The 26,825-nt window shown below is 39.1% G+C and overlaps 1 protein-coding gene across 1 annotated transcript in view; it reads right to left on the bottom strand.

Moving 5' to 3' along the window:
• oxct1a (3-oxoacid CoA transferase 1a) overlaps positions 1-26,825 on the bottom strand; it is a 44,489-nt gene that overhangs the window by 5,769 nt on the left and 11,895 nt on the right. The window contains exons 8-15 of the mRNA XM_037097418.1: positions 17,396-17,503; positions 16,987-17,101; positions 16,202-16,296; positions 15,430-15,478; positions 14,454-14,526; positions 12,798-12,873; positions 4,786-4,875; positions 3,854-3,934 (exon numbers count right to left, since the gene is read on the bottom strand). Of these exons, the coding sequence (XP_036953313.1) occupies positions 3,854-3,934; positions 4,786-4,875; positions 12,798-12,873; positions 14,454-14,526; positions 15,430-15,478; positions 16,202-16,296; positions 16,987-17,101; positions 17,396-17,503 (687 nt within the window). The remainder of the gene's footprint in view (positions 1-3,853; positions 3,935-4,785; positions 4,876-12,797; positions 12,874-14,453; positions 14,527-15,429; positions 15,479-16,201; positions 16,297-16,986; positions 17,102-17,395; positions 17,504-26,825) is intronic.

Raw genomic sequence — 26,825 nt, 5'->3', positions numbered from 1 at the left:
TTATGAAATTAGATGATTAGATTTGTGACAATTCAATCGACACTGTTCTTGTCTTACACAATAAAGGCGGTAAAATATGGATTAATGTTCCTTCATACATATCATTTCCTCACAGCATATTTGCTAATGTGGGAATGAATGAACAGACACAGTTACGATAAACATGCCGTGACATCTTGTTTGGTCTTCGATCTGTTTACTCCCTGGTTCATATTTTATCTTTCTGTAAGCAATGTATTTGCAAAATAGCTACATTGCCTTAGCTTTTTCACATCTGTTACTACTTAATTGGTCTTGCAAGCTACCAGCTAACCAAGCTAACAGTAATTCACAAGTTGCTGCGCTAATATTTCCAATAAAATCACTTTATTGTACTTGTATGAAAAGGGAATAAGAAAAACATGTCAACATGACAACAACTTTATTGAGGCCAGACCTAGAGGTAACATGAAGTTGGCTTCCTCATATTGTTGCCAAGTTTTTTGGCAATACCTGAGAGGCTGACAAGCTGACAGTCATATGTCAGCATCTTTTGAAAGACTCAGTTTCCCCTATCCAAACTGAAGAGAGAGGCTGGCATTGTGAACGGAGGAGCCCTTTAAAATGTCACCATTTTTGCACACAAATTTGCCATTTGGTGTGGCTGCAATGCAGAGAGAATGTTGTTTTTTCCTTGTATTCATTCACATTGCTAGAGACATCAGAAGAAAAAAGTAGATGAAGTGGGGTGAAGCGGTCAAAAAAGAAGTAAGGATGGCAGAAAAAATAAGACAGAAACTGTGTGTTCGTAGAGATGGAGGGAAATGAGAAAAGAGCGCTTGAATGAAAGAATGTCAGAATTAAAGTCATTAGAAAGAAAGTAAAAAGCTGCAGATGTGACAAGAGAAGAAAGCACTAATGGGTAGAGAGGGAGAAAAAAACAGCAGGAGATGAAATGAGGAAGGTGGTAGCAGCATTAGCAAGGCAGTAGATAGAGCTTTAACCTTTATAAATATTGACAGAAATCTGCTGGCTGAGAAATGTTGTGCAATCACAACAAAAGCAATCTGAGCAGAAAAGAACAGACGGGAGCAAAAAAAAAAAGAAGAAATAAAAGGCGTGGACACACAGTCTGACTTTGCCCCTGACAGGTCATGTTTTCAATGAGCAAGTTCCAAAAGCAGTAACCACCAAAGAACATGGGAACACAAAAACAACAGAAGCACCCAGCTCTGCTAGACCTCCCTCTAAAACATTTTCTTCTTTACGTCCCCCACACTTTTTTCAATCAGCATTTATACTCCCTCCATTTGCTCTAAATGCCCTCTGCCCTCCATCTTCACTTTTTGTTACCTTTGTCACCCTTGTACTTTTGCATACTATGTGCCTTCTTTTTTTAATATCCTGTCTAAAATATATTTCCATCAATTCTGAACCACTATTCTAACAAGATAAGCTTCACCATATGTTGGTCACTTTAGCCCCATTTACAGTTGCAGAGTGAAAAGTATAATATAATACTGCTCCTACACAGCTCGATTCTCAGGCTGTTTCCCCCCATTCTGCCATCTGTGCTACAAAGTACGACAGCATATTGTTGTAAATGGGGGTCATATCTGACAGGTTAGCAAATGCTTTCACATTCTTCCATCACTCCATGCAGAATTCAAACTATGAGGAGCTGATGAAATTCAAAAAAGCAGAGCCAAAAACAGAGTTCTTCACGCACAAATGAAGGCGATGGAGATTTGCCTTCAGGATAAGCTCCATAAGATTTTAGGGGGAGATTGAGCAGTAAGATTTCCAAAAGTACACAGCGCTCCAACTTTATATAGATCTATCCCCAACCACCCTGGAGCTTCTTGAACAGCTAAATGACCTTCTTCATTGAGGACATGTCAATTCAAAATTCAGTTATGGGCAAGAGAGTTTCACCCAGTGAGCTGAGAAAAGTGTGGCCCTGCTTTCTTGTGGCACATGAGAAATGGAGATCCATCATCTTGCCCTCTAAACAATCACACTCTGAAGTTGAGAAGCAGAACATTTATTCAGCGTGACTGTCCACAGACATCCGTGCTCTGTGTTGTCATCCATTCTACTCTGCTAGTAGCAGCATAGATTCTGCTCAGCCACTCTACTGGCCTTGCAACACTCTGGATTTGATGTCATTGTTCTCTGTCACATTGCGAGTGTCACTTTGAAAATTGGAAAAGCATCCAGGCTGAGATGCAACTGTAGAAATCTGAATTTGAATCACATTACAAACAACCTCCAAATGTCTTTTGGATCTGGTTTGCAGAAATCAAATTTTGCATGTGTTTTTTTTTTTGCTGTCCAGACTTCCTAAAACCCTAAAAAGCTAGATGCAATCTTGATATGCCAAGATCCAAAATTTGGGCTGCAAGGCTGAACAAGTCTTGAGTTTCTTTGAGGCCAACTAAAGTCCTTCTTCATTTCTTCAGAAAACTCCAATCACACCCCAATCAAGTTGAAAAAAATTTATTTCCATGGTCCAAAATCACAAATCCACTCAAAAATCACTGTAATCACAGAGGCTGACGTTTCTGCTAATTCAAAGGGTAACCAAGCCCAAAATAAACCCAACAATTCAGATACTCTAGCATAAGAGGAAACACAAAGATGTATGTAAAAGCAAGGAATCATAACAAAACAATAGACCTCCTCCTTCAGCTTGATGATGATACTATTGGTTTTAACATTTACTGAACGTTTGGGTTTACAGGGTCTGTCTGGCTCAAGCAATATAAAGCTGAAGATCGACCACAACAAAGATCACTGCACAAGCGTCAACATATTACAAGCATAACCCTGAAGCAAGAATGGATGTATCAACAAAAGACATAATAAAAGGGAAACCCAACCACAACCACGAAATAAAAAAATAAAAATATATAACCAAATCAATAAGCCACCTTACAGAAATAAGCTGATCGAATTAGTGCTAATTAAATAAAAGTAATTTCCATCTACCCACATCACCCGGCTCCAACATACCAATCTATCATTTGCTGTGAGAATGTTTTTGTATGGGGGTGTGTGTGAGAGAGATGTAATTGAGAGATACAGGCACAATGTGTGTAACTTTAGTTATGTTGTGTTCCCTTATTGCTGACACATTCAGGGAGCTGATTGGCTGAGATATAACCAGAATGCAAACTCACTGACAGCAAAAGTTATTACATTTTGGTTTCGGTTAATCACTCCTGAGTGGAGGGTGAGAAATTGTACTACCCTGCAAGGTGAACTGCCAGCCCTCAACTTAAAACTGAATTTACAGAGATTTTCAAATCAATATTTAAGAAACAAAAAAGCTTAAAGCTATTCGTGGAAAGAAAGGAATACTGACTGGTAATTTTACCGATAGGGCAAAAGCTCAGAGACTGTATGTGTTAGATCGATATAAAAATTATTAGCTAGATGTGATTTGAAATGTAAAGAACGAACAATAAACCAAAGAAGAAATCTTAACACAGGGATTCTATACTGCAGCCTACAGTACATATAGGCTCAACCATTTGTGCTTTTTATGACTTTAGTAGGCTACAACTGGGAGTGCTTGCCTTGGTGCTCAATGTGTTTTTTTAATTAAATTACCTCTGAAATGGCAGATCCCTTATCATATGCAAAATATGTCAATGCCTCCATTAAAACAATACTAAATAAACTGCTTGTACAACATTCTCTCATGTCCCCCACATTCATGTCTTTACAGGATGGGAATACTGTGCAGCCATAGCTTAGTCAGTGGCACCATTGATGTAGCACCTATGAGTAATCAGCCTACGTTTATGACTAATGGCTCGTCCATCCATTCATGCATGCGCACATCAATCAAATGAAGAAATGAACACACCTTCTCTGTGATGATCCGATCCACACACTGCTTCCCTGTCAAAGGCAGGCTGCATGTGTCCAATATCTTGTGTTTTCCCCCCTGAAAGAGAAGAGTAGCTGGTTAAAATATAGTCTTAACTGGAGGCCAGTTCAGTCAGCTGGGCCTGTCAATCATCCCGAACAGTGGGTTAATTCTTTTAGGGATGCAGCTTAAATTTTAATATATTCTGGGATGCAACTGGTTATCTACACTTATCCCATTCACAGAGGAGGCAGCAAATATTTAATGTGGGTGTGCCTCAGTTTATCTGCGAGTCATCTTTTTAAGAAAAATTCACATCCAAATGCCTGTGACGTTCCCTGAGAAACACACATCATACATCACACACCCCTCTAACCCATCAAGAATGAAAACAGGCTTCGGGGCAGTAAATTTATGCTCACCTGCTGCACCATCTGGACTATAGCTGGGCACCAGACAGGCTCCCATTAGCAAAACACAGCATGCTTCTATGAATACAGAATGCTACATTGCCCTTGCATCATATCGGTCTGTACTTTCCAAACATAAACCAATTCAGTTAGACTGCCCATTGCTATTGTCAGAAGCGCCGTGGGGTTATTCATCTCTAGCCGCAGCACCAGTCTGACTAATCAGCTCTTCCTGATACACTGAGTTCTTTTCCAGACTTGCATTCAAATTAGCCAAAGATGAACAAACAGGAGATGGTTTGTGTGGAAAATATCATCAGGATGAGCTGACGCTCTGTAGTAGAGTGGTATCAAGCAATCGTTAGAGTTATCCTCAATCACGCGTAACACTCATACTCATTATTGTGGGAAGCAACCTGCTTTTCTGAGAAAGAGAATGAGTGGCTAGGGTAATTTTTTAAAGGAAATGTTGGTTAGAATATAGTTAACCCACACACAAAATCTTGCATATATACTCACCTTAGCTGAGTGCTCCATGGTGACCACAACCTTGGTTCCAGCGCTAGCCACCAAATCCATGGCTCCTCCCATTCCCTTCACCATCTTACCCTAGCAATAGAAGATAAAAATAGATTAAGGTTTTAGTTAGAAGAGGTGCTGCTGTCCATGACACAACAGAAACATCTTCCATTATAATCTAGTCCAACACTACCATAACAAAGTGCTCAAAATTCAAGTTAAACGTACAGGAGATAAAACAGAAACATACAACCGCATTAGGACAAGTTGGGAGGAAATGACAGCAATGCTTTTCTTGTCTATTCTAAAAGTTTACAAAGCTGTTCTGTAGCTCTGTCTCTTCAATGTAAGGTTATCTTTGAATGCAATTTTAATCCTTGTACTAGTAAGAAAAACTTAGAAACTGATAAGGTTACAATGGGATCTCCACAAAGGTTTACCAATTAAAGTTCACACAATGGACCCCCTTCAGGACCATCCCAAAACATCAACCCAGGTCCTATTTCAGTAGTTGAAATCATTCCTGCTGTATGGGCTACTTAAACATTTCAATTCTCAGCTTCATTGATAAGACATAACTTAACATGGCACAAAAACAATGGGTGAAGTGCAAAATGGAGAGCACAGGTTATAAACAATTCCAGTTTAACAACCCTAAACCACCGATTTTAGGGGAAGAAAGAAGGTGAACATACCCAGTAACCAATAAAATAACTGCATTGCAAAAAAGCTTTTAATAGGAACCATTTCTGTGGGGGAAATTAGCTCAAATGAAAACAGTTGGCAGTCTGGTCTGTGGATTAAACAGTGTAGCAGCGAGGTTGTTTCTGGAAAGGCATGGCTCTGTAATTGTTTTTTTTTAATGTAATTTTTCTATGTTGTGAGCACAACAAACAAAATTATGTTCATTGCCTTCATGCTGGTGCACTGGCAGAAATGTCACAGGCAGTAAAACTACATTAACTGCCAGGTCTCAGAACGAACTGCTAAATATTTGTGCTGCTGAAACAAAAACATTGTACAGAATTAAAAGTGCTAAATACGATCATAGCCCACAATTTCATTCATACATCACAAACCCTACAATTCACGGATAACCAGGTACCACTGTCTCTTATTTAGGCAGAAAAAGAAAATGGTAATAGCAAAGAAATGTGAGAAGAGCAGAGAGCAAGCAGCAAAGCATCTACACTGAAGCAAACTTCAAACCGGAGGCACCCCTGTAGTGTTCATTTCTCCTTATCTTAATGAGTTTCTTGGATTATATGGTTAACCTTTGGCCTAAATGTTCCAATGTAGATACACAGTGCACCAGCTCAATCAGGAAATTTAAAAAAAATTTAAAAGTTTCTTAGAATTTTTTAAAGAAAATAACAGTGGGTTTTATTTGAAACAGGTAAAAAAATAAATACTATTAACAAATAAAAAGAGATATAAGAAATCTGAAAGATCATCACAACAGCAGAACTGCCAGCTGGGTGAAATATTGGCTTCTAGTCCCTCATTGTTCCCAATGAAGACAGTTTCCAAATAAGGAAGGCTGACATGCAGATACGGCCACAGGGTGACGGCTGAGTAACCGAATTAAAATCCCATTTGCTCATCAATCATGTGAAGAGCCTGCTTTGCTCTCTGCTCGATAACCAGAGGATATATATGCCAAGTGTGGTGCATCATAAGGATACTGTTTGCCTCCGGGGAGGCCAGCTGGGTGGAGAAGATATCAACAGGGAGCGGAAGGAGGGTTTGGAGGGGGTGGGGTGGGGTAGAGGAAGTAGAGAAAAGCACAGAGTGGCACTGGGAGAGGCTGCGTTTAATTTCATGTACTTAAAAAACAATTGAAAGTGGCCTACTATAACAGCTCACAAATCATCCTTGAATTAAGCCACCACAATGTGTGCTACAAAATAGTCAATAAATAATATTCATTTTGACATTAAGACTTCAAAACAGTCTCTCCTCCCTTGTCTCTTTCCATTTCATTCAATACACACAGACTCCTAAGATGATACTATGAAAGGAAACTGTCCTTTTTTATATGATCAATGTTAATGCACTTTCTGACAGTCAAAGGGATAGATGGTGGGTGCAAAGGCCCTCGGGGATAACACTGTCTGATCTGATAGCAGCAAGCTGTGTGTGACAGACACCTGCTTACATACTCAACTCAGAAAGGCTGCTGTTAATCAAAGAGAACATCGTTTTATATATATATATATATATATTAAACATCCCTTCTAGACTAGTTATGATCAATGAAAGAGTCAAATTACAAAATGTTTCACTGTGGTGCAATGAAACCTCTATGGGAACCTCCCTTTACTACAAAAAATAAATTGGATGTATGTTTTCTGGCAACTGAAAATACAGGCACCGTGTGACTGAAATTGAAATAGGCCATTCATTTCTTTAATGAATGCTTGCTAGGAAATGAAGTGCCTGTGCTGCATCTCAGTGACAGCAGCCAAGCACAGAGGAACAACAATCCAGCTTGTGTGTGTGCATCTGTGCATGGGCCAGATGTCTCACTAATGGGTATGACCTTGTTATATAGAAAACACTATTGCAAATAATATTGCTGTGGAGATGTATAGACAGGTATGGGCTCTGTTGCTCAGAGTACTGTTATGACCTAAATTGTTGGAAAGATTGGCATTTGCTGCCTCTGATTTAAAGCTCTGCATGTGGTTATCTAAGCCTCCTTTGATCCAAGCTGCTCGATGCGGGAAAACTCACACTTATCATGTGTGACTAAGAGCAACTTTATTAAATGGTAAAATGGCAAATGCTGATAAGCAATTCCATCCCAAATACCAAAGTGATTTTGTTCAACCAATCAAGCCTTACCTTTGGGTTGGCAGCTGGACTTGTTTTGTCTGACTCGGTTTGGTTGCAAGGCTTCTGTAAACCTGGTCATTTGCAACAGGCAGCAAAAGACTGAATCTTTTCTTTTCCAGATTCAGTAAATATCATTCTGCTAAATCGACCGTTTCATGGATACCGTTATATATGGAGGTTTTCATAGTATCTGGCTTTAGGCCCACAGAACCCACAGGAAGATACTTAAAACAGAAAAAACTATATTGTCAGAACAATAACCGTGGAGAGAAATATCCTCTGCCAAAGTCAACAACAAGTGTGAGTAATTTAGTCATTTAATTGACACAGATTTGATGATATTAACTTTCCTGGTCTGACTGAAGCCCAACAGGTTTTTAATTTCCTTGCCACTCTGACTATGTCCATTTGCCTGCCATAATCTCAGCACCATGGGGGCAACGGGACACCTGACTGTGTGTATCTAGATGCATTTCATTAGCAAAAAAACCCCACAAACATGAAATGAAGCTGTAAGTCACCTCAATCACTGTGCAGTGACAACTATTATTCAACTGCTGAACACAATGGGACACATGCAAACTGTTGTTTTGTTACATAATGCATTACAAAACACCTGATTCTATTTCACTGCACAAATGACAGTAGGTATGATAATTCAAAGAAACACCTATGTTAATTGTGTAGTTATTCATATCGCCACTCCAAATTAGAGCCAGTACTGAGACAAATCGCCTTGCTCTAGTTTCCACAGATATTCCAAGAAAATTAAATTTTACTTGTTTTAACTGTCATATTGAACTCTCTCTAATCCTTGCCAGCGGCAGCTATACAGTAGCCTACCCATATGCTAATTGAATTGGCATGAGAGAAGATGTAAGCGATGGCGCATCCATTCATATAATGGCTTTTAAAGCAAGAGATAATATGAAGGACTGCGGGTGGCAGCATCAGCAGTGCAGAACCCAGATAACACAAAACTTCTTACATTAAAGCTCTGCTAGGGTGACACTTGTCAGAACATGCAAGAGCAGAGACACAGTCAGTCTCACTCAAACAACAAGGTTTTTCTCAGCAAGCCACAAATGGCACATATCTACAGCTATTATATAAGGCTTTAAAGCATTTTAAGACCAAGAATGCATAAGAAAGAATGCACACACTGTTAGCCTTTCTGTCCAGAAAAACAGGATTGACCGGTGTTTGAACTAACCTCTGCTTACAAATCCGCCCATGTCTTCTAAACTGAAATTCTGTCGTCTTTCAATCCATTATTAGTTAACAGGATTGATTCATTAGCCAGTTGTTTATATGATGCAGAGTGGGATCAGTCTTCCAAAATATGCTACTGATGCACTATTTCATTAGGAAAAAAATATGGGAAGTATCCTTTAATCTGCACTATATTTCTCTTACCAAGCATAAGGGGTTGCTCACATTTTTTTTTGTGCGTTGCCATGACGACAGAATACGCTTTCCTCACTTGGTGTGCAAGTGTTCACTTTCTAGTCAGTGGCACAACACCACTGAAAATGACCCCCTTTACAATCCAAGTGTTCCCACTTACCAACTGGCTTCCTTTCTCTCCCCCACAAATTCTCTGACAATCTCCGCTGTCTGATACAAATGGCTCTCTATTTAATAACACAGCGACAGACCGCCACAAGCCCTTGTTACCCAGACAACTAATGGCAGGAATCAACAGGAAGAGTTGGGATTGACAAGAGGACAATGGACGAGTTCAAAGTGACTCAAAGACTGTTTAACATGAATAATAGGTGAATAAAGTGTAATCCATTACTAGAAATAACAATAAACCTTTTCTCTCCCAACAATGACCAAATATCTTGCTATCAGTTTGGACTTAAATTTTTGTAATTGATTCTGAAGCTTCATATCGTTGCAACTAGGCAAGCCCAAGTGTAAACCCACCATGACGTCAACCATTGTTTGTTCGACTGCGATTTTGAAGCCATGAGTTTGGCATCATGAGAACATGGCATTTTTAAGAGAGAGGGTAGAGCTGGGAAGTTAAATATGTCCTAACAGGACATATTGTCCTAACAGGACATATTTAACTGATGATAACATGTCAACCATGTGCACCATGTAACTCTGTTTATGATACAGAAGAGAAACTAGCAAGGTTCTGAGAAAAAAAAAAACAACCTACGCCCTTAAGCAGCTCCTTCATTAAAGCTGCCATTAGGCCTTATCATGAGCACTTGAGCTAGTAACTGCATTTTAATAGTCAGTAGCTCGAGCTATTGCAGCACTTAAGCTGCAGTTATAGCTAGCCTCCAGGGGTGTGGGATATGTGGCACTTGATGTAGCACTTGTTTTTCTGAGGACGATCAAACTGAATTCTGTTTATACATACACACATCACAGTATTTGTGTTAACATGATACATTTCTATTGTTTTAGTCAAACTGAATATGATTAGTGTTCTTTGATAGACGTAAAGTAGCTGTTTATCTGGTCATGCCTCTTAGGTTTGAAGGTAAAAATTAAAACTAAAATTAAAACTTAAAAACAATAGCACTGCTCAGGAAGCAACATTTTGAAAATTCATTTAAAACAAATTGTGTGTATTTGGCTGTGGAACCATCAGTGTCTGCCTCTCCTGTGAACCGCTGGGTGCAAAACCCCTAAATATTAGGGCAGCGTGATGAAGCTCCAACAGCCAAATGATAAAATAGCATACTAAATCCAAAATGCCACCCTTTATTCTATTATCCTGGTCTCTCCATCTATTGTTTTTCCAGATGTTTCAGCCTGAGTGGAGATGTAAAAGCATTTCAAAGCCCTCAACTGGAAAATGTTCATCTGCATTTTGCATATTAAAAGCGCACAAAATCAACATAATCACGCTGAGAGTACTGCATCCCCGACTCCTACGTACAACATTTCCAATTTCACGCTATGTACCCATCTTTAGATAGTGAATAATTTCATTATCACAGAAGGTGGGAAATGTAATTCTCCTCATCTATCCTTTCAAAAGAGGGGACAATGAAGATTGAAGCGTAGGTGAGGATGGAGGTATGTGCGCCTGTGTTGCTGCATCATTTTTGCTGCTCACCCTGTCCAATTCGAGACTGGGCAGACAAGATAAACTCCCTGCTTCTACATAACAGCTCCACCAAAGGCCTTCAATATCTGCAGATTGTACTTAATCAAGCCACAGTTAATTGGCAATTACCATGGACAAACAAGTACAACTGGAGAGGTTAAGAGAAAACAAATTGTGTTGCAAAAGATGCGACGGTATTTATTTGTACAGTGCAAGCCTTCATGATTTATATACATTATGTTTAAATATTAACGTTTTATTCTCAAGGTCTCTAGGTGAAAATATCTTAGCACTGTGTGTCTGAAACCACTCGGCTGCTTCGAGGAGACGCATCAATGAAGTACACTGGCTGCAACAACCTTGCATGCACACTTCAGTCAAGCAGAAAACAGCTATGTACCGCGGGGCATTCTTGTTGAGCCCACATTGACAACAGGCTTTTAATGGGTTCTAGACCTTCGTAATCACTGAGGAGAACCATGACCACTGTGATCTTAAGATCAATTGACCTGATGAGACATCTTGCAAAATCGTTTTCCACCCATTATACTGTGGCACTTGCATACATGTTCTTCCGCACAAACCACGACCCCCCTGACATTTTATTTCCCTGTGCTCTTGAATAACAAAAACAACCAAGGCTGCACTTCTCTTAATCGGATTCAAGCAAGATGTCCCCATTTTTTGAGAAATGTTTTCGAACACCATTCCTAAAATAAGTCTCAACTGACTAAAGATAAATAATTTCCCTCCAGAGACCTTGAAGATCTTTTGAACTTAAAATTTCAACAAGGGAAAATTAGGAAAGTTATATTCTTTATCTTTTATTCTGCCACCTAGTCCTAGCATTTAAGAGGTGCTTTATTGGAGATATAACGGAGATATAACGACAGATCATTGCCTAAATATCACAAAGTTATTTAAAAATGTATAATATGTAAGAATTGGGCACCTCATCAATTCATACTCCAAACAAATAGGGAGCAGCTTATCTCCAGACTTAGAGCTAACTGTTGCTGTCCATAGCTGCCGTCAGTTAGTCAATTCTGTTAGCTACGCAGATAGCTGTCCAATTAGGTGACTCGAGTATATCCGCACTGTGAATTTACATGGCTAATGCAGGAGCCCTGGACTGCTGGGGCTAGCTGGTTAGCATGTAGACTTCAGTAGATGTCTCTGCGACACAATACATCGATATCTTTGGGATTTCTTCAGATTCTGTATTTTTTAATGTTTTAAAGTCAGTTTGTTAAATGTCGCATCTTAAAGGCCATCGCCCACAGTATAGGTAAAAAACAGGGTCAACTAACAGGAACTGTAACTTTTTAGAATCGGTTAATTTTCAGGCAGAAATGTCAAACTTGACTTGTTAATGTACTTTTTATGTACTTTGTATTATATTAACAAATTGAATGCCTGTGGGTTTTGAACTGTTGGTGGAACCAAAACAATTTAAAGATGTTACTTTGAAGAGGATTTTCAACTATTCTATGTTATCAACAAAATGATTCATGGAGAAAACATTTTAACAAGGATGAAGACGACTGTTACTTACAGCACTAATTCAACGTTTCCTTATTTTTTTGGGTTGATTCCAAAGCTTCATGTCAACTGCATTACCAACTGACATTCAAATAAATATCAAAATTATTTCACTGACATTCAATCAGAGAAAATATCAAGTATTATGGGTGGGAAATTAGCATCAGCCACCAGCCAAATGCTGGTAAAATATCAAAGTAGGACTTCAGGCACAAAATAATGATTTACTAATGAGTGGCTTGTGAATTTTAACTTTTATCTTTCAGTGGGTGGTACATGTTCATATACTAAAGTTTATCTCCTACACTGAATTCACACTAATGTAACTCGATCACTCAGAGTTTCTGAGTGTAGGAGTAAAGAAATGTACATGTAAAATATACATGAGTGTACCATGCACAAGAACACTACCACAAGCTTCATGTAACCACAGCCTGAAACTTGTACAATCTTCACGAAGCAGCATTTGGAGCATTTGTATTGGCATTTCTGTGATGACCACCAGCAGAACTTGAAAACAAGGTTAATAGACTTGTGCCATCAAAAACAAACTTACTGGGATCATCCAGTTGGCTAGGTCTCCATGTTTTGACACCTGCATAGCTCCCAGCATTGTCAGGTTGATGTGACCCCTACATTGAATGACACAACAGGAAAAGACAGCTGTCAACTTCGGAGTCAGTTCAACTGGGGAACTCACAAGTCCACATAAATAAATAAACTTGATACAACTTAATACGACAGATTCATACAACAAAACAAATGTCCGCACAATAATAACCATCTTCACATCTCTGCTATGTTCTTGATAGAAGTTTTCCTATAAGATGTATGTTGCATAGTTCCTCTGTGGTTAGTGTTAAGGCCTTATCTACTCCAGCTGCCACATTACATATTACATCCACCAGTCAAGCAAGGGAATAACATTGATCACCTCTTTACAATGCACTGTTCTTCTGGGAAAACGTTGGTCCTGACATTAATGCAGATGTTGCTTTGAGACATTCCCCCACACTTAAACATTGTTGCACACAAACTACACCACTTCATGGCAAAAGCCCCACCCCAGCAGGACAACACACCCTGACACACTGCAAAAACAGCTCAGGAATCCCTCAAGCCTTAAAAAGATAATCTGGCCAGTCCCCAGACCCCAACCTGATCAAGCATCCACAGGATATGCTGGAACAAGCCAAATCTACTGAACCTACCCTGAACCCACAGGACCCAAAGGATCTTCTGCCAAAGTCCTGGTGCCAGCATCAGTTGTTTTGTGTCAATGACCAATGGGTGAGTGCTTTTTGGTGGCACAAAGGGTTAGTTAATTCATCTCCTGATTAATTTGCGCTCCATTGTACTGAGATGAATTTATTTTTCTCCGAAATAATTCTTAAGTGAGATATTCAACAATGATTCTAGGGCAGGTAGGGGCACAGTTAGGATGCTTGCAGTTGGATGGATTAAAACATGATCTATGCCACATATAAACAAAGTCTAAGACTTAAAAAGTGATATGATTTTGCAATCAAGAAATATAAATACAAATGCAATCCTAGTATGAGAAGAAGCTGGTGTGGTATTTGAGGTAACATGGCTCACAATCCACTGCCACCATATGTTGGGTTATTCTTTCTCAGCGATTCTGGACTCTCAACTGTTTTCACACACACACACACACACACACACGCGCACACACACACACACACACACACACACATACACAGCGTGTTTCCGTTTTGGCCCCGCCGGTGTGACTGGACAGCGCTATTTATGAGCACTATTGGATTTCCACTGGGTGGACAAACAGAACTGATGCTGCAGGGAGTGCGGGTGGGCAATCTCAGACAGCAAGCAAATCGATAAGAACCAGGGACCTTGGGAATATTGGCAGGGTGGCTATCTAGTTGTACCGGTGACAAAAGGCATTTTCTTAATATTCAGTGTTATGTCTTGTGGTCAAGTGCTGCCAAATGATTTAAGATGGCATATTGTGTGGAAAGTGGAAAAGCTACTGAATTAAGAGAAAGCTTGGAAAGAAAAATCAAGAAAGTGTGTTAGCTGTTTTGATTTTCTTGCATCAACTGTGACTCATGGCATTATGAAAAATATTTTTAAGTATTAACAAGCAGCCTAAATAAAAATGTAGAAATGTCAGGCATTTATAACTTCACACAGCAAACATGTTCTCAAAGCTTATGTGTTCTGGCCTTACCCTCGAATCATGGCAAATGACTCATCACTGGAGAAGTAGGCAGCCCCAGGGAGCACAGTGACAGTCTCCTTCCCTGCAGAGTTAGAATGTTTGATTTTTGGCCAAAATAATATATTTGGATTAATTTAGCGAGCAATGAACTTTGTTAACAGCACACTTGTTAGAAAAGGAACACATTTTACTGATAAATATAACCAAAGAGAGAAAATATGTATTTAAAACATATAACATTTAAAAAAAAATAAAAATCAATGAGATGTTGGTGTGGGTAATTTACATAAATATCGTACATTACTTATTGCACATAACTTTTGATTTATCAGATGACGTGCATTACTTTCCTATTGGCTGATCTCAGTAGTGCCTGTTATGTTTATAAGCTTGTCGGTATATTTAAGAATGTCACCAACATTAAAGTTGAATTTTTTTGACATTTCATTTTTTTGTTTATTACCTCCAACAGGGAGGTTATTTTTTCAGCCCTGTCGGTTTGTTGGATCCAAATAAAAATCTGGATATAGCGGATTTAAATACACTTTTATGTAATGATTATGCAATTAAGCTTGATTGAATTAAAGGGGACAGTTGGGCCTTGGCTGAGGTATGAACTTGAATAAGTGCCATTCTGGTTTTTATTTATGTTTTATTAATTAGGAATATTGTAATATTTTTTTTACATTCCCTTGCATTATCGTGCTGTAATGTTATAATTATATCAGTGGCATATAATGAAAATAATATCATTATTTATTGGACAACATATCATCCAACAAAAAGTAGTTGTCCTGAAACTAACTGAGGTGAATGAGGTCTATAACATGAATGAATAAAATGTTCAATGATCACTACTAATTAACTGAATTAAGCATTCATCTAATGCAATAAATTAGTTAGACCAATGTTTCCACAGATCAAAATCTTTTACATGGACATTAATTTATCATTATTGGGAGGTACCGATAAGAATAACTCTCACCAGCGTTAATCAGGTCTGCATCAACTGCATCCTCAGTGGGGTATGGGCCCTACATGGAGAGAAATGAAGATAAACAAGAGTGTGCACACAGGTGGGCAGTGACACATACACTCCAATGTCACTCAGCCATGATCTTTCAAGGGAGACAGACACAATCACATTTTTCTGATTAGATGAGACATTGATTTTCCCTGTGTTCAACAAAAGGGCCAATCCTTGCAGCCACGGAGGGGAGGAGAGGAGAGGAGAGGAGAGGAGAGGAGAGGAGAGGAGAGGAGAGGAGAGGAGAGGAGAGGAGAGGAGAGGAGAGGAGAGGAGAGGAGAGGAGAGGAGAGGAGAGGATCCCTTTAAAACTGGCACTCATTATTAGAAGACACTTTGACAAATAAGGCATTAGCAAAGGTGCCTACATTCTCCTGTCAACACAACTGATTGGGAAGTCATTCCATAGCAGCGTCAGCAGCCTTTGTTGAAGGCTCAGCCAGCAAATAATGATTGTAAGAAAGGAAAATGGAAGAGAAAGTGTCAAACTGACACAATTTGTTACAAAACAAACCTAGCACATTTCCAAATGAAGACCCCAACAAGGAATGATACAGTTAAAATGAATGGCTATTCATCTTGCTACAAACTCAGAGGCATAATTCAGTTGAAAAAACGTTTACTGCAACTTGAAACGGCCGTCAGAGAATATGCTGCTCGTTAGCTTCTATAGTTGAGATTCAAAGCTCTGAAACCTGAGGGGGAAGAAAGCTCTCTTCAGGCGTCTTACCAGTCCCAAAATTCCATTTTCACTTTGGAGGTGGACAGTAATGTCTGGTTTTATAAAGTTGCTGGCCAGCATGGGGATACCAATACCAAGGTTGGCTGATTGGCACTTGGTTAAAGATGGTAACAGCTACATGTGTAATCATGCAGTGGAAATCAGAAACATATCCAGTATAACACTGAAAGGTGCTTAACAAAAACTACCATATCATGTTTTGTTAACTCTTATAAGTGAGTTGTTTCTGTTTTTTAGAATAATGAGCAATGTTTTCTTATGTACAGCTCAAGTTGCAACACATTTTTGTGACATTTAAAAATGCAATATAGTTATTAAAGAATGTCATTGTTTTAAATGGCTATTACAATATAGGCAACGCTTTTTTGGACAGCAATATTTTTTATGCTTAAATGTCAGGGAAATTAGTGGCAAGGAACATCCCATGTTGACAAGGCTTAAATCTGCAGAACTTTAAATTCTTAACATTTCAAAGATACCAAATGCGACAGACTGAATCATAGGGTGATGCAAATAAGTTTAAAAAAAAAAAAAAACAGTTCATCACAGATCACCTACTTATAAATGTTAAGCACAATAAAAGTATGTGTGAAGTTAGCCGGTGCTATCAAATGGTTCAAAGGCTAAAATTATTCATTATGTGTGCTGGATGGAAAGGAAGCCAAGGCACAGCTTTCTTTCTTTTCAGTAGCTATGGACTGATGCTTTGCTTTGGTTGTAGTTGTAATAATTATAGCACAAATCTTTATGATGTCTTTTTATAAAAAGGATACCATACATCCCATCCTCAAACTCCAGAGCAGCCCGGCGAATGATTCTTTCACGAACAATATCTGAGTCCTTCTTTGGTTTGGCCTTCGCTTCTTGGCTTTTCTTTACTGTTCGTTTCTGAAAACCATACAGAGATACATGAGGAACACAGAGAAAGCATCTTGGGAGGCTATTTCTTTTTTTAGCCAAGAACAAGGACACATAAGAGATGGTGATGGAAATGTTAAATCCTGTTACAATGGCTTAGTCAGAAAGGGTTTAACTCTTCAGTTTATTATTATAGGATTAGTCATTTATCGTTTTTATTTATTGAACCAATTAATGACTGGAACATGATTTGTGATAATCCAGATGACACGGAAACAAAATGTATAATCTCTTTTGCAAGCTTTAAGAGGTATTGTGTTGTACCTCAATCCTTTTCTCATAGCTGGCTCCCTGGACAACCCTGTGGACGTAGATGCTGGGTATGTGGATGTCTTCTTCAGCAAAGGTCCCAACATCCACAACCTCCTCCACCTACACACAGACACAGAATGGTCAGCAGCACCTTCACCTGGAGAATTTCTCAAAAACCTCTTGATTAAAGATAGGGGCTGATTCAGATAAGGAAATCACACACTGAACCATGCCATCATGAAATAACCTCTGCCTATACAGCTATGAAATTTAACAGATGAGGTGATAGAGACCAGTAGATTTTCATGCCATTCTGCAGGTTAATCTCCAGAATCTCCATTTATAGACTGTTCGGGATTTTTTAAAAGGGGATTCAGCAGTTTTTAATTTGTTTGATATTAAATCCGAGATTGAGCTACAAAAGACAGAGGGTAATGTGAGGGCAGTATAAATGTGTGTTATTTTTGTTTGGTTTGTTTTCACTGTGGGTCTTGATTTTGCTGATGCCCAAGTGTATATCATATATTGACCATTCAAAATAAAATCTTGAGGGTTACGCACAGGCAGACACTTGTCCAAAAATGACCTCAAATCCTCCTGCTGTCACATCTTTCACAGAGGGTAAATATTTGTGGGATAAGTCATAACATGTATTTTTTTAGCAACTCTGTCTGTGTACCCAAAGCCAGCTTGGTTGACTGAAAACTGAAGAGGATTATCTGAAACACCAAGCCCAGGGAGCGTAGCTTGATCCCAGGATCAAAGGCAATGGAGAGTGGGGATGTGTTGCAGAGATTTTTATGGCACTGGGAGGACTTTGGTCAAACACAGAGGTCAAAAGAAACTTTTAACTCCCTTGGGTGGGAAACCCTGTTTAGCAACTGTTTTTATTTTTAGGTCTATTCGACAAGCTCTGCCGCAGGTCTCTCACAAGGTTTACATTTCAGCTTAGCAGGAGCTATGTTATCATTGGCTACTGATATTGTCTAAATTTACCCTCATAGCACTTCAGTTAATCTCACTTTTATTAAATATAACACCGTAATAACAAAAAGAATGTCTCTTGCACACCAAATAAACAATATATTCCTCACTCTGAGACAGAAGTGCGCCACCTTTGTGCAGAAGGTGTCTAGCAGAACAAGAAGGGTGTACACAAAGGGGTTATTTCTGTCTGACTAACACAACACGGATGGAAATGGATATTGATTTAAGCAAGTTGGGTCAACATTACTGAGATAGAAATCCCAGAATGAACACACCTGCTCCCTCCTCCTTAGGTAACGCTATAAACCGTGTCTACAGTCTCCACTTATAAAGGTGTTCAGGGGCAGCTGTACAGCATATGTGTGGGCTAAACTCAATCTTGCTGCCTATTTTAGCCTGCTCAAGCTCCTTAAATTCATAGGTCTTGTTCATATTTACTGTAGGCTGTGTTATTTAACGCAGTGGCCCCCTGAGATTTTAAGTCAACATAAGAATTTAACTGAACTGGGGATGACTCGACAGCTGACTTTCTAAAGACAACAGACTTTCTTTTATCAAACAGAAAAGAGACTCCAAGGAGGAGGTGCAATTTCTTTCTTCCTGAAGAGGGGAAAAGCACTTTAAATGACACAATAATAAAAAGGAGAAAAAAAGAAGAGCGAGCCAAGCAGAGTTATCACATCTCTGGGGACCAAAATGGGGGCTTAACCATGATAACATAATTCTCACCTTTCCTTTTTCTACGTTTCTGTGCTTTCCTTCTGTGCAGCCCAGAGAGTAACCTATTTTTTCCATTTACATGAGGGGCAAGCAGCTATTCGGAGCAAATTGAATTTAATCTCTCCTTATCTCCACTTCCTCCCTCAGCACTCAGTGCTGACTGAGAGGAGTCAATGGCTAAGAGTGGATCCCATCTTAGCGTTGTCATGGATACGCAGGCTTTGGTCTGCGGTGAGCGAGGGCCACTCAGGAACGTAAAGTGATTTCAGACTCTTTTTTCTGGTTCTCTTGGTCGGGTTATGGTAAGTCTCTGATGCTCCACAGTGAAAACGAGGCCATGTGAGATGAGACTGGTAGCGCGAGAAAATTGATACAGCAGTCCCACACATCCACCCACGTCTTTCTCTGGGGGGCTCGATCTGTCTTTTGTGAGATTTCCATAGGCATCCTCATCAAGCAAGACTGAGCTCATCATATTATGAAACAGCAACAGTAATAAAATAGAGAAGACTCGAGGGCAAAGGAATCACTTCAGATATTTGGTGTCATGCGTTTCAAGACTTCAGATAAATGAACTTAATTTACAGCATCAATCACAAATTTTTGTCTCTTCAATCAAAAACGTTTTCAAATATGGTGCCCCTTGAAAATCGATGACAACGAAAGACAGGTCACACCTTTTTCTCAGTTGTTGGTCTCTCACACATGCAAACAAATACTGTATTCAGTTCATTTTCAATTAGCTTTCCAAAGATAAGTCACAGCACAATAACAAGCTCATGCAATTTAAATGTTGCGCATACATAAAAAAGCCTCCGTTCCTTTCATCTAGGTGATGTGTCCCGGCTGCACCGGCGCTCAGAATCAAATAAAATAATTTAAAAAATACACACACACACACACACACACACACGAATAACACAGACGCGCACACACAGAAGCAAATGAGCAGGTGTGTGGAGCAGGCAAACAGACACACGCGGAGAGATTGATATTCCAGTATCTGGCGAACAATTTTCACATCAATGAGAGCTGAGCAAGGCATGAAGTGAGCTGGCAGAAGGATAGAGGGAATCAAAGTGCCCTCTGGGGACATCACGTGTGTTCTTTTTTTTCCCCAGAGTTGTGCTTTTTTTAGGACGTGAGTTTTGTCAAATCTTGTTAATCTCAAATTGACTGAATTACAATGCTACCAGATTCCTAAAATAAACCACTCTCTGACAGACATGACTGATATATCCAGCATTGTTCATTAAGCAAAGAGGGATCGTTTAATGAACAATACTGATATATCACTCATGTCTGTTGGAGCTACAATTACTATTTGAAGGTATGCTGGTGTTGCTCTTTTACAGATCACAATTTAGTTCAATGTACTTAAAATTAGATAATAAGGTACTGAAAGGTATTAATCTGAGCTGATTCTGGCCTTCATTCCAATCACCAAATAAACAAACAGGATCGTCTGTCTGTGTCTTCCGATTATATGCACATCATCATGAGTCAGTTCAAACAAATGTTAGGATGTTAGGAAGTCCCAGAAGCTACTACGGTCATTATCCTTTTCATTAAAGAGGCAATGGACTGGTGTATGGAGAACATTCCATTGACACCAATGACTGGTGTACAACTGTGAATTTGTCCTAAGGGTGGTGCTATGTGGTTTTTGGATGCTCCAAAAACATTAAAATGTTTCCTTTGATAGTCACTGATACCAATTAATGAAAATCAAGTCATTCATCACCCCTGGAGAATGGACCCTTTCACTTTGATCTGGCAAGGAGCTATTCGTTTATCTATTTAATAACAGTAAGGTAACAATGGTGAAACAAAAGTAAAATTGTTTTAGTAATTTTACCATTCATACACCTGGGTTATATGTAATCCCTCAGCTAATACATTTAGTTGCTCGGTAATAGTAACTTTGTTGAGCTGGACAAACATTAGTCACGAGTAATCTATGTAAATAAAATGTTACGTTATAAGCCAGCTGTTCTGTTGCCATCAGTCTGGCAATACAGACGTATCTGCTGCCATACCACCGGATTACAGAGCACCTTTCTTTTCTCAGACTGTAAGATGCCTCAAATCATCCTCAGCACTCGACCATAAAAAATTAATTTTCAAAATCCGCCCAGGTGGCAGGCATTAAGAATAAGAAATAGGAAGAAAATAGAAATAGCCTGTCTGCCAATGATGGACTTGTTTAAGTCATACAGAAGCATCTGCAGTATACATTCAACTGAAGAACATGACCCCACAAATGTATATTCAATTTCATGTTTCGATTTTTAACTTCACAGCAGATTATTGAATCACCTTGATAAACAGAGCCAAGTGACTAGCAAAGCTCGGTAGCTAATACTTTAATTGTGATGCTACCTGACTTTACAATCCAAGCATATGTTTTGTTAGTGTGTGCATGTTTGTGTGTGTACTGTCAGGGGAAAGAGATGGTGTGTCTACAGGCGAGAGAGTATGAGGATGACAGCGACACCACACTCTCATTACCCTGTGTATTTTTAGCCTCACCATTTTCCTCCCAGTGTGTGTGCATGCGTGTTTGTGTATGCCGGCACTTGGCCATGCTCTGCCGCCACTTTTCGGGGCTCAGCTCCGGCTCTATCCTCTAACCCAGAATACTGTCAACACAAGCAATCTGGTTGCTCACAGTGGAAGCTTGCATCGCCTATGACAGTCTTTACGGTATCCCAAAAAAACACGAGACAGCCAGCCAATGCAAACCCTGACAACATCACAGGGAACTAAAAATACATTCTTTCAAATCACCCATACTGCACATGGACAACTCATCTCCAAGCTCAAATGTTTACATTTCAAAGAACACATAAGCCTCAGTGAAATGTGCTTCACATTCAGATGATGGGCAGTCGTTATGACACTTTGAACTTATAATCGGTGCGTAAAACATGCAAATTTGCCATTTTCTAACATTCAGTTTGTGCATATGCTCAGCAAATCTGTCATTCCCTTCAACTGGCTTCTATCATTTTTTTAAATTATATTTTCTCTCCCATTTTCTGTCTCTCTCTTCAACTGCTCTCAGAGTGACCCAAAGTTGATAATCTCAACCTACAGTCTGTAACCACCATCAGTAAATGTCAGCACTGGATGTCAATTTCTGTCAATGCCAAACCTGACTGACCCTTAGATAAGTCAATGCTAGCCAGAGTGTAAATGTTCCTTTCCAGATTTGACAGGACCAAAACATACTATGAGTCCTCCTATGTCCAGTTAAATTGGAGCCATGCTTTAATAAACTATTTTGGCAATGCAGAAAGATGAACCCTGCCAACAATATCTCTAAAAAGGTAAACCATAAAATATACAAGTTATAATACATTAACTAATAAAACATTTCTGTTCAGCTCAACGTTCTAATGAGGGAAATGGCTAAGGTGAGCAGCTGCAAGCCCAGGGACGACATTTACTCAACTACTTTAATCTGGTGCCAATATAAATATTATGTTTATTATGTGTATGCAGGAGTGCCTAAACAGAAATGGGCGGACAAACAAAAGAACTACATTTAGACAGTTAACATATGAATGTAGGTCTTGATACCAGTCTTTAATGTTAGGTGGCAAATATGCATTTTCTAAATAAGACACTAGGTAGTAAAGGAAAATCTTACATAGCAGAATACTTAATTGTCAAATCTTACTGCATCGTTAATTACATAAGAGATCATTCATGAGCTCCACTCTTGACCACATGTGCTTCATTCAAGGCTAAAATAAAATAAAATAATATTGTTGTCCTTCACCACTATCAAGACTGCTAATTCTTTGATGTGTAGTCTCAAGACATGCTTAGCAATCACCATGTAAGTGCAACATTAAAGCTATTAGTTTAAGTTGACACATACAAACCAACATTCACACCCTTTTGGGGGTAAATAGATGTCAAAGGCTATTATACCCATCTGTCCACTGATATTACACTAAATTGCTGTGGTTTTAGCCCAGCCTGCCCTGTAATTACCACCATTTGCTCTGGAGAGGGGCTCAGATCAAAGTCAAAAAAGTGACACAATACCGAGTATGAATTCAACTTTGTTGCTGACACATTCTCAAGTATGTCATAAATGACAACTCAATAGTGTGCAACGCCTTTGTAGCTATATTTTTTCAGGAAAGCGCCACTATTATATTCCACAGTAACAGTTTTTTTTTAATCAGTCTGAATTCAAAGCCATGTCACCTTCTGCCACATATGAATCCCATTTAATTAAAGCTGCAGATCACTTTGGCAACACTGTCGTGTGGATGCAAAAAAGGGCTGGAAACATCATTCGCACCCACAATTTGTGCAAAATACAAAAAGGAATTATGACATTCACTGGACATATTATGCACACAAAAGGCTAATTCATAAACCTTTTTAGGCAGGAAATTAAGGGGAAAATTGAGCATTGAGTGATGCAGTTAGTCAAGGGCACAAAAAAAGGCACACAAAGTGCTGTAAAACAGCATGAAAAATGTTGGCTGTGACAAATAATCAAAGTTCCAGCAGCAAGCAAACACAGACTTTGGTACCACAGAAAAGACTTAAAGGGTCATGATAATACCAAATAATTATTCCAGCAAGTGGCCATGCAGCAAATAAACCTAAACATTACGGTCACCCTAGCTGAAGCTGCATGTCTTTTTGTTGCCATTTATGTTTCAACACTAATGTACAGTGGACGGCTGGGCCTGAACCCGAGGACTGAGTCCATTTACATGCAATTAGGCCTCTAGGCTAGTTAAAAGAACAAAAACACACTCATAAATACATCCATTTGATTCGGACATGCATGACTGGTTGGTTGCGCATGCACATAAACACCCACACGGCTAGATTGCATTGCCACAGTAACAGAATACAGTTGAGTCATTTGCTGTGACTGATGGACGAACAACAGCACAAACCACCGCTTTGATCGAGTCTCTGGTGTATTATATCCCACAATGCATTGGGGCCTTTCACTGTACCTGCGATAAGGGAATAACTGGACCAGCTGGATACCCTGGAACATTCAACAATTGAATAGCAGGGTTTGGTTGCCTAGCAACCATGGCAGGCACTGGTGATGATCTGGTAATTTTCAAAGTGCTTTTGTGTTATCTCGTTTTCTCACCCTTTTCTTGCCTTTTGTAGTTAAAATTCAGCACAAAAAATAGAAGATGAACGTCTCAGAATTTGCACAGGGACTACGATGATACGCCAGTGATGACTGACCCGAGGGGTTGAATCAGTAGCCTGCTGATGGCTATCTGTTAATAACGACACAACTTTAAAAAGGACTTTAATGTTAATCCACTTATCTTGGACATGGCAAATGTGGGGTCTCTTAAGGGAAATGGAGCCGGCTGGCTACACTTGCGGTTTTGTTAAGAGACTACTGGGAGGTCATTTGAATTTTTTACCCTGAATTGCCATTAATGTCAGACAGAGGTGGAGTCACCACGCACCATCTATGCGTCTCTTAGTCCATTTGGGATTTAATGCATTATACACACACACGCATCCACTGAGCTGAAGGTGAGGGAGTTGGCTCAGAATTTTAAATAAAATGAATACTCTATGACTGACAGATAAGGATATATAATATGTAAATATTTAAATTTATGCCTTCCAAAAAAACAAAGAAAAAAAAAAGCTACAGACAGGAGGTTGTCATCTGATTCTGCAAGTGAAGAGTTCAAGTACAGGTAATTCAAACAGCCATTAGAGAGGAGTGGGTTGGCTAAACAACATTCTATTCAAGAGGCTAATGGGCACCAGTTTTTGCAGTGTCGAGGGGGAACTCACTGGTATTTTTGGAACTCAGTTTGACACACTTCAATGTGGTGATATTTTAGGAGTTTCTAAAAACAATGATCAGAATCACACTAATAAAGAAATTCTGGGGTTTTCCTGACTCTGATTACTTAATTTCCCAACTGATTAACTATTTTGAAGACAGAATTTAAATTAATCTGGATTGAATCTAGTTCAGTTTATAACTGCTGCCCTTTGACTGAAACCACAGCATTAATCATCTTTATTCGGCCCTAGTTCTATCAGTCTCCCTCCACAATGTCCTGACATTTTTCACCCTTTGATAACAATTAATTGATTCACCCATGAACCGCTTGAGCATTCCTGGCTACAAATAGGTTACAGAGTAAAAATCTGGTCCAGCAGACAAGCAGCCTACTGTGCAACAAGATCGTCAAAGAGTTTGCTGCAAGCTGGCCTGTGATGCCTAGCTGAGCTGCCGCAAGTTAATAAATTAGCTTAAAACATCCCTGACCCTGTCTGTTAGTCCCCTGCCTTCACCAGCGCACCTAACAGCAGGGTCAGTATTGACAGCGCATCACTACATTTATGACTGAGCATGCACTGAATACTAAAGATAAATTTGTTGCCACAGAGAGGGTAATTGCTTCAGTATCAGGCATAAATAGATTCTTAATGGGTATTGCAATACAGGTCTATCACTTTATGGCCACCAATAAGTAGGCCTTCATAGATAACATTCATGTTACCTGCACTGCCATAAAAGTAGGGACCATAAAAAAAATGGTGGACAATCTGACAAATCACCTGATTGGATGATAGGACAAACTGTTCGGGCAGCTATGATGGGGATCTTAAGCACACACTTAATAGACCATATTCACACAGTGGCCATTCTCCTCTTACATCACACTCTGGGTGGGAATCTCAGATGTTGCACAGTACTGTTGTGTTCCTGGTTGTAAATCCTAAAAATACAGATAATCTGACTAATTGTCATCATATCACTTCTTCCTGATTGATTAACAATTATAAAGACAATGGATATTTGAATCCAGAGACACATGCATCATATTTTAAGGTGAAACAACAGATTTGTTAAGCGCTTAGCAGTCAATCACATTCTAGCTAATGTTATTGTTTGATGTGATACTGTCAGGAAAGACATTAATTGGGGACATATATGAACCTGGAAGTGAATACACTGGATATAATGGAACGGTAATGACAGGTAGGAAGTTTTTGCATGCTAGCGTTAGCCAACGAGTTATCAAATATGTTGTTTTACCTTGAAATATGGTCAAATGGGCCTCCAGATTTTCACTACACATTATCTTTCAGTTGCATGACAACAATTTTTCAGAATAACTAGAATAATGACAACTGAGTGAATACTGCCTATGAGTATTATTCCAAAAACATATTTTAAAATAGATATTTATTCTATTTATATTACATTATGTGGCATGTTTATTGTTTTAAACTAGGAGCTGAGGTGGATGGGTAAACAAGGAACAGAACTGGGAAAAAACACTTTTTCATAAGTCAAAAAAGCAATTACCAACAAGTGAATATCTACTGAATGTAAGGAAGACAGTTTTAAAATGTTCTGAATTCCAATTCAACATTTGAAAATCCTGTTTGACGTGTCAGACTGGGCCACAATTTACAAGGAATGCCCTGTCAGATAGAAGCATTTAGATGACATGTGGATGACAAGTGTCTGACAGACCTATTTGTCATGAGAACATGACAGGATAAAGGAGTGAAATAAAAAATCTTCAAACACTAGGATGACACTGACACAGTTGTCTGACATGGTCACAGTATGTCAAGCAGGGAACATAAAATTACGTCTAAAATGGATTAATTTAAGGTGAAATGCAAATGCAGAGCTCCACTTCCCAAAAAAGGATGATTTGTGTCAGAGTGTGTTTTGGGTGAGGTT

The sequence above is a fragment of the Acanthopagrus latus genome, chromosome 5 (genome assembly GCF_904848185.1).
Source record: "Acanthopagrus latus isolate v.2019 chromosome 5, fAcaLat1.1, whole genome shotgun sequence".
In the NCBI taxonomy this organism is placed as follows: domain Eukaryota; kingdom Metazoa; phylum Chordata; class Actinopteri; order Spariformes; family Sparidae; genus Acanthopagrus; species Acanthopagrus latus.
Note: the sequence above shows the minus strand (reverse complement) of the source record. Positions and strands in the feature narration are given on the sequence as shown.